Genomic DNA, 9,417 nt, shown 5'->3' with positions numbered 1-9,417 from the left:
CATCAGTGTTTTTATTTATTGCCATATTCATTTATGAAATAAAATGCAAGTACTTACCGGTACTAAAGAACACAAGTCCGCCGAGTCATGCAAGTACAAATGCCATAAATTTATACAACAAATGATTAAATATTTTATAGAAAATAATTTGAATATATTTTTAAGAAAATTCTTGGTTTATAATTTCATACTGCAAATGTAGTAATGGGTCTACATACTATGGACTTTGAAAACCTTCAAAATCATAGCAGCGTTTCTTTTGGAATTTTCCATAAACATTTCTCAATTAGAATACGATTTCCCGACAATTTCAACGGTAACTGATTTACCAGATTTGTATATCTTATGGCCGAAAATTTCAAAAGTAAGATCGAACGTGCAAGTTAAATACAGTTATGATAAAATTCTTACCATTCCAACAATAACCTTCGGGAATTTATCAGGTAGCACCTGCTTCATAGTATATAAGCTCCCGAATGAAGATGAAATGGTTTTTTGCCTATATACTATGGCAATGGAAAACCGCCGTCCGTTCTATACAGACATACTGTTCTTAAATCACACAAAGCTATATAGAAATAATTAAATAACATATTGATTGAAGCGGGAGAGGATCACCTGACGAGTCAAGTGGAATCAAGGAATTGTGTCTGACTTAAAACAAAAATCCACATGTTGAATAATATGCAATACCCTTCGGGAGCACACCAGATTAGCAACTGCCTCCTTAAATAGACTTTTATATTGGGGTTCTGTTTAGCGGTCACTTTTTCTGTAATCCGGTTAAGCAATATTTTTCTTTACTCCCCTAATGATTCCTTATCGTATAGTTTCTCGGCTGAAAACACGGTTAATAATAGGTGTATCCGAATACGAGTCAACATTTAGAATATTGACTTCCGGAAAATTAAACGATGAATATCAACACGTTTGACTGGACTGAAGGACTTGAAAACGAAGAAATATACAGCAATGACAAAGTTCTCATCTCCAAGCTGAAGATTTCGAAGGTATGTCCCCGGTTTCTTATATGGAGACGAGTTGAATATCAGATAATCTATAAAGTGTTGATTTTATGTATAAAATTTACCGGACTTGCTTATTATTTTGTATTGTATTGTTTCTATTACCAATAGATGCTGCCATCATGTAACTTCCTTAAATTCTCGGTGCCCCAAGACTGTCCGGGTACGCAATTACGTTTACAGCCCGACACAGTAAGGCGGGTTTATTATTTTAAGAAAACTTGTTACCTTAGCGACAATGTCAATTTAAACTAGATCTATAAGGGAGCTGCCATTTGATTTTAATGGGGGTGGGGGGGATAAGGATGAAAAATGTTGTCCTGCATTTTTATTAGTTGTAAAATCTGTCCTGCCTTTTTATTTTCCACTCTATTCGGTCCTGCCTTTTTTTCTTTAGTTTATCCTGACTTTTTTTGCATAAATTGTCATCCTGCCTTTTTTTTACTCAAAACTCCAGTCCTGCCTATTTTTTTAAAATTTCATCCTAGCCCCCCCCCCCCCCCCTAAAAATCAAATGGTAGCTCCCTAACTTAGATATCATGTATGTTGTAATTGTTGTCACAAGATTGTCAGACAATTTGTTCATTGTGTAATAGACCTGCAACCTGCAAGTTTGCGTACTTGTAGGGAGTACAGTAGATAAACAAGACGGTGACGGGTATCTAGTGCATCTGTATAGTTTTGTACTAACGTACACATTACTAATGGCACCTAACGTACACATGACTAATGGCACCAAAATATAAACTGTGATGTATGAGGGTCGTAATGGGGGTACCTTCATGACGAATAACGGTAAAAAATGTTTGCCAAATGACGTTTACGGTAATTTTTGATGCGTGACGATAAAATGTAATTTTTAGCTCACCTGGCCCGAAGGGCCAAGTGAGCTTTTCTCATCACTTGGCGTCCGTCGTCGTCGTCGTCGTCCGTCGTCGTTAGCTTTTTACAAAAATCTTCTCCTCTGAAACCACTGGGCCAAATTTAACCAAACTTGGCCACAATCATCATTAGGGTATCTAGTTTAAAAAATGTGTCCGATGACCCCGCCAACCAACCAAGATGGCTGCCATGGCTAAAAATAGAACATAGGGGTAAAATGTAGATTTTGGCTTATATCTCTGAAATCAAAGCATTTAGAGTAAATCTGACAGGGTAAAACTGATTATTAGGTCAAGATCTATCTGCCCTGAAATTTTCAGACAAATCTGACAACCTGTTGTTGGGTTGCTGCCTCTGAATTGGTAATTTTAAGGAAATTTTGCAGTTTTTGGTTATTATCTTGAATATTATTATAGATAGAGATAAACTGTAAACAGCAATAATGTTCAGCAAAGTAAGATCTACAAATAAGTTGTCATGACCAAAATTGTCAGTCGACCCCTTTAGGAGTTATTGCCCTTAATAGTCAATTTTTAACAATTTTTCGTAAATTTTTGTAATCTTTTACAAAAATCTTCTTTTTTGAAACTACTGAGACAAATTTAACCATACTTGGCCATAATCATTATTAGGGTATCTAGTTTCAAAAATTTGTTCCCCTGCTTTCCAACCATCATGGCCAACTTGGTTAAAAATAGAACATAGGGGTAAAATGCAGTTTTTGGTTTATATCTCTGAAACTAAAGCATTTAGAGCAAATCTGACAGGTAACAAAAATGTTCATCAGATTTAGATTTATCTGCCCTGAAATTTTCAGACGAATCCGACAACCCGTTGTTGGGTTGCTGCCCCTGAGTTAGTAATTTTAAAAAAAATTTGCAGTTTTTTGTTATTATCTTAGATATCATTATAATATCTTATATCTAATACAATTAATTATGATTTTAACCTTATTTTACATGATTTCCAAAACATCAGTAAATACAGGTGAGCGACACAGGCTCTTGAGAGCCTCTAGTTTTTTATGACGATAGAAAAATCGACTGATTTTGACGTATCACATTCTTTTCAAAAAATAACGGTAACGGATAATTATTTTAGACCTATGACGAATCACGATAAGGATATTTTGACGAATCACGATAAAATTTTAACCAATTTCATTTTGACGCTAACGGTAGCCAAAAAATGACCGTTTGGCATTTGAAGCCTGACGGCAAAGGACATTCTACCATCATGTATATGTGTATATATATGAGGCCCCTCATGGGGCGTCCAAGTAATCACATAATCAACAATTTTTTGCCAATATAATCACATAATCATTAATTTTTTTTTTTAAACAAGATAATCAAATAATAAAAAATACAGTCCTAGATTATCAAATAATCATGAAATATTTGGTCTGGTAATCAAATAATCACTATATAAAAACGGCCAAGTAATCACACATCAAAAACCCATGAGGAGGCTCATATATATATAGAAAAGTTTTTTTTAGGAAAAAAATTATACAGCTTATTAATATACAGTAATTCTATTGATTTTTATCATTTTAGGAGTTTGAGTTTTGAAGACGATAACTCAGATAATTTAATTTTGTAATTATATTTAAAAATTCTATCGTTTGGTTTTCATGAGTAAAAGCTCGTCTTGGAGTCAGAATATTCACTGATTTATGTGTCTTTGTAGGATGATACGATTTCCTACTGACGAATACCTAGTACGTTTAAAATCTGGCTAAGCCCGAAGATGATTCATATTCATACCACAGCATGGAAGTATTATATTAACAATATAATATTTCTATGATCACAGTATCCACGCCTGGGAATCTTCCTAATCTCAACTAAATGTTGGGCATAAAGAAAAATCTGTGGTCGTTCATGGTTGCGATCATCGATGGTATGACTGTCGAAGCGGAGAGAAAGTCGTCAGATAATATGTCCAACGTGCTTATTGTACCTTTATTAAAAAAAAACAGGACAATGTCATGCAGCGTAAAAGAAAATGATCAACGAAAAGAAAAACTGCCAAGCGCTTGTCAGACTTTTAATTTTCAGGTTGGAATCATTTTTCTCGACAATTGAAGGTTCTTAGTATATTTTGTGTCAACCATGTGACCCAGTTACATATTAAACCCATTAGTCTTTACTATACACACCCACTATGTTCTAGGATCCAGACAAGATTAGGACAGATGATATATTTTTTACAGCTTTTGTGCATTAATTCAATAAAAATACAATAAATATAGTGGAGAACATCCAGCGTACGTACGATGCGATAATCGGGGGAATTTAGCGACAATCGGGCGTCCGGTAAATGTTTTATTCGACGGGTATCTGTGTAGTTATGTCACCACAGAGAAACTGCGAAATGAATCGATCATTTAAAGCGCGGTTATAAATTTTAGTCTTAATTTTATTTTCATCTGAATTGACTCGGTGATCTCCCGGTAGTGCCCGGCGGTAGTGTCACTGCGTTCGCCTCGAATGTCGAAGGTCATGGTTACGATCACCAGGCCAAGTGCAACAAAATACGTTAAAATGGAGTTTGTTGCTTTTCCGCCATGTAACCGGGTAGATTGTTGTATTTCTGTCGATTCTTACCATGTGAGCCTCCGGGTTATAATTCCAACTCAACATATTGGTCTAGTTCAAATCATAGTACCGTATTCGTATCACATTAACGTCCTAAATATGCAGGTGATATTTGTCGCTTGACGTTCAGCAGCAATTGGTCATATGAGATGACAATAATTTGGCATTTTTTATTTTATCAATAACTTAAAACTGATGTTGTTGCTTATACATGTGTATATGTTTATACCTCGTGAATTCTCATTTCAGTACATCACACAAAACATACCTGGTCCAGGATGTGAGATGGAGGACTTTGAAGAGAAACTTCTTGGCTGTCAATGTGCATCTTGTGATAGAGACTGCAAATGTACTGCTCGATATGGAAACGCATACAATGATAAGAAAATAGACGTAATCCTTTTTGGATCCAGTGTTAAACCTGTATTCGAATGTAATTCTAACTGTTCATGTGCTACGCAGTGTCAAAACAGGGTAGTCCAGCACGGTATCAGTGTACAACTACAAATATTCAACACTGACAAGAAAGGTCTTGGTCTTCAGACTTTGGAGAAAATGCAAACAGGAACCTTTGTATGTGAATATGCAGGAGAAATTATATCCTTACAAGAGGCACAAAGCAGATGTAGCAAACAAAAAGATACGGACATGAATTATATACTCACTGTAAAGGAACATTGTAAAAATGGCGTACTAAAAACCTATGTTGATCCAAATAAATTTGGAAATATTGGGAGGTATATAAATCACAGTTGTTCTCCAAATTTATCAATGGTTCCCATTAGAGTAGATACTATGGTTCCAAAAGTTTGCTTATTTGCCAATAGAGATATCGACCCCCTTGAGGAGCTATCATTTGTTTATGGGACTTTAAGGCCAGACCAGAAAACCGGCACAAAATGTTATTGTAATTCAAATGTTTGCACAGGATTTATGCCATTCGATGAAGAATTAAAAGGATCTTCTGATTAGTTGGAGTAGACCACGAAGAAAACCAAAAATAATCAGCCGTCTGTCCATGGAAGACAGCCATGTATTGAGCTAGGTCTACACATGTTCATAAATTAAATATAATAGTTTTAGTATATATATATAATGTACTTTTTTTCGGCAACCAACAATCTTCACAACAGAAAGAAATGAATTTATGGCAATTTAACGTCAAAATAACATCAATCATGATTATACGTCACACAAATATATTTATAGATGAAATAAAAGAACAGCGTTCCAATGTCCCCTATGATGTACTTATTTTATCTTGCATTATTTCCATAAAAAATATATGCCATGTCGTTCTAAGCATACATCCACTCGTGATCAAGTTATCAGAAAACAGGAAGTAGGTGTCTAACAGATCAGTAAAGCTCTCACACCTTACAACTCATCTCTGCAAAGCTGTTGACCAAATATGAAGTCATTCTATTCAGTTGTAGTGAAGAAATGTGTTACGGACATGTTTAATATTAATCAATATCAACAAACAGAACGTACGTAATACACCTAATCGCTATTTATTCCATTCCGGATAAGTTCTAAAATTACACAACTTTTTCATCCAGTTGACGCTATCTGGGACCCTGTTTAAACAATGCACCATGCATGATACTTTTCAAAGAGACCTGTTTAAAACATCGTAAATACTTCAAACACAATATTTTTTTGACTTTAATTTGAGTTTGGAAAAAGTGGATCATAATCTATCAAAGTTTCCTATTGATCGCTTTCTAAATTTTTCCCTCCCTCAGCTCGTTACTGATGACCTTTGTTTGCGGCCTGTTGACCCAAACAGGAAGTTGTCTAAATGACTGTTTTTTCCGGATTGGACTAAATAGCGATAAGGTGTATGGACAGATCCACACAGTGCTCACATGAGACTCCCTGTTGGGATTCTGTGTCTTGAGCGATTTTCTGAGGGTGGCCAAATCAGAAAATCGCTCGTGACACAGAATCCCAATACACCTTATCGCTATTTGTCCGCCATTACTGGACATCACACAAGTTCCCGTAAAATTTTGACGTCATAATAGAAAATATCTGACGCCACAATGGAAAAGTGATTGTTGTATGACGTCAAAAGTTCGAGCGGGACTGATTCTCGGGTCAAGCGGGATTAGCGATAAGGTGTATTGGGATCACTCACATGATAAAACTCATTACTGACAAGCTGCTGACAAATACACTGAACTGCAGTCAAGTTTAGCGTTTGGTAATTCATTGATAACATTCTGGCGTATCACGAACAAACAACTTGTAACGTCTCATTTCATTGGCCGAAAGATTTAAATACAACAACAATCGTAGTGTGCACGTGAATTGACACAGGTTACCGACAATGGAATGTACTACGTTACTACTAACGTAAAAAGTAAATGTTTTTGTCAGTGGCGGATCCAGAGGGGGGCGTAGAGGGCGTACGCCCCCCCTTTGCTTGCACTTTTTTTTTTTTTTTTGGTAAAATGATTATAAATCAGACTTGACTTCGTGAACTTTGCCATTTCCCGCGTATTTAATTTTTATGCGACAATTCTTTACTTATAAAGATATTTTTCTCTCGTATTTACTGTAATATATTATTGATTATGTCAAGGTCATGTGATTCGCTACGGTGGAGTTGACCAGTGCGTCGAAAAAACGTCACTCAGTCATTTTGAAATTCAAATTACAGTAACACATTGCTTAGGCTGAGGATGACAAGCATGACACCTTCAAAGCGAGTAAGGATCGAGCAAGAACGTATTGACTTCTATTTCACAATTCCACCAAACAGAAAGTAATACTCTATTACACTCTCAAGAAAAAATAAAGTTCACAGCAATATTATTAACCTACGAAAACATGTTTAACCCCACACGCCCCAGCCCATTAATAACACTGCTGAATAATAATCCCCAGTCAGTAAGCTCTAGATAGATTTAAAATCTATGGTACGGACCATTTGATTTGAGGGGGCAGTCTGAGATATTTTAGAGAAAAAATTCTGACCCTGATTTTTTCCTTAAACAAAAATTCTGGCCGTATCTGGATTGAAAACAATAACGGTAATCTTGTCCACTTTTTTGCTATTAGAAACAAAGATTTTAAACAGAATTATTGAGCATTAAATGAACATGTTGAATGAAAAACGGGCGTAATTTTTTGGGGCCGGGGGTTTGCATGTTGTAAATCCCATATCTGACCGGAATGTCTCTTTCTCCGAACTGATACGCTGAATACTTTTTTCAAGGCCCGACTTCAACCTGCCTGCTCGGTGTGGCCTTTATGTCTCCATTTGTCGACCGTCATTCACAACTTCGTTGTCATTTCAGACTCATTCGTAGCCTTTGGTTGATTTGGAACCCCTCACTTCCCTTGTTGGGTGAAACATTTCAACCAAACATTTGGATTAAAATTGCTAGTTTGTCTTTGTTCGTGTCTGTCGTATTGTAAATTTCATTGAATGGCCGTATATCTTGTTTTCAACAAGAAATCTGTGAGGTTATGCTAACTAACCTTACAACACACGAGACTTTTCCATGTCCATTTTTTACTGACAAATCCCACATTAAATATATTAGTACATAGCTTTGGAACCATCCAATCATTTTATAATAGACAATTAATAGGGAAAATACGGCATCAAAAATGTCCAACCCTTACACTTTAACTATAAAATATACATGCCCCACGTCAGAAACCGTTAAAAAAGTGCATTTTACACTTATTTTATGTTTTTTAGCCAAAAATAGGTCTAAAAAAATGTTCTCCTCGCTCCGCTCGGCAAACTTTACATACTCCGCCCCCCCCCCCCCCCCTTTCCAAAATCCTGGATCCGCCCCTGTTTGTAATGCTATTTTCAAATAGTGGGGTCGAAACATTATTGTGTAAAACAAAAGATTGAAATGTATCATCGGCGAGGATTTTTCTTTTGCACTGATGTGTACCCGTAGTACTAAAAAATGAAAAAAAAATACTTGTGAGTAATGTCGTTGTTTATAACACTGTGTATCATCGCCACCGGAAATTGGGTACTAACGAAGCGGAGAGAAATGGAAAAAAAAGTAAACAAGGTAAGAATTCATTCAATTTAAAGCATTTCTACTGATTTGACGACGGTACCGCTTAAGAAATGTTTTTCTGATATATAATTCTTTAAATTATTAGGCCAATTAGTACAAAATTAAGACAAAATTTTGTGTTATACTCAAGAACTTGCCACTTAGTACCTGAACATTTCGAGGTCGATCGTCCTCTGTCGCCCCATTGGCAAGATATTCAACTGTTTTTCATTATTTTTCCAGACACGTTTTTAGATTATTATAGTGTGGCATCATATTTACTGAAATTTGTTGTCAAAATGAACGTTTTTAAAGAATATAGGCCATAAAAAATAAAGTCTAGGGTACGGCAACTTGCTCATGTTGACAAATTTACTGTATGGCAACTTGTTTTCAACTGTATGGCAACTTGCTAATTTCAAAATATTTATTTGCCGTCTTTTTTAAGAAAATAAAGTATTAAGGTCAAATATCTAATTATGCATTTGATAAAAATACAATTCGCTTGACACCATTTAAGATGTATACACAATATAAGGCTTGAACACAGTCCTATTACATCTTTTACATACCTGATGTATACAATATGAATTCGGCATATACAAAAGCTGGCAAATGTTGTTACTTTCGGAAAGGCATGTCACTGTTTTACTGACCTGTTTTTCTGCCCTGACGTAACGTTAAATGTTACCCATGTCCGTCCGTTCCGTCTCTCCCGTCCGTCCAGAAAGTCCCAATAATTGGTTTCCGTTCTCTAACTTTAGTATGCCTTAAACAAATGTTTTAAAACTTACACGAAATGCTTATCACCACAAAACACAGATCAAGATATAAATTGGGTAGCGTCACTGTTACTGTTCTTGAGTTATG

At 35.7% G+C, this 9,417-nt stretch overlaps 1 protein-coding gene across 1 annotated transcript; it reads left to right on the top strand.

The window, feature by feature from the left end:
- Positions 1-890: 890 nt before the first annotated feature.
- On the top strand, positions 891-5,743 carry LOC127726455 (histone-lysine N-methyltransferase SETMAR-like). The gene is made up of 2 exons (XM_052233836.1): positions 891-1,010; positions 4,760-5,743. Exons 1-2 carry the CDS (start codon positions 915-917, stop codon positions 5,480-5,482), a joined length of 819 nt encoding a protein of 272 aa, XP_052089796.1. The 5' UTR covers positions 891-914; the 3' UTR covers positions 5,483-5,743.
- The last annotated feature ends 3,674 nt before the right edge of the window (positions 5,744-9,417 follow it).

This window comes from Mytilus californianus, unplaced genomic scaffold (genome assembly GCF_021869535.1).
Source record: "Mytilus californianus isolate M0D057914Y unplaced genomic scaffold, xbMytCali1.0.p SCAF_1, whole genome shotgun sequence".
In the NCBI taxonomy this organism is placed as follows: Eukaryota; Metazoa; Mollusca; class Bivalvia; order Mytilida; family Mytilidae; genus Mytilus; species Mytilus californianus.
This window is presented reverse-complemented; position numbering and strand designations above follow the sequence as displayed.

Bases quoted from the DNA above. Each gene is read 5' to 3' on its own strand.
- LOC127726455 (XM_052233836.1), top strand. From the start codon at position 915: ATGAATATCAACACGTTTGACTGGACTGAAGGACTTGAAAACGAAGAA. The intron at 1,011-4,759 runs GTATGTCCCCGG...TTCTCATTTCAG, and splicing joins CCAAGCTGAAGATTTCGAAG to TACATCACACAAAACATACC.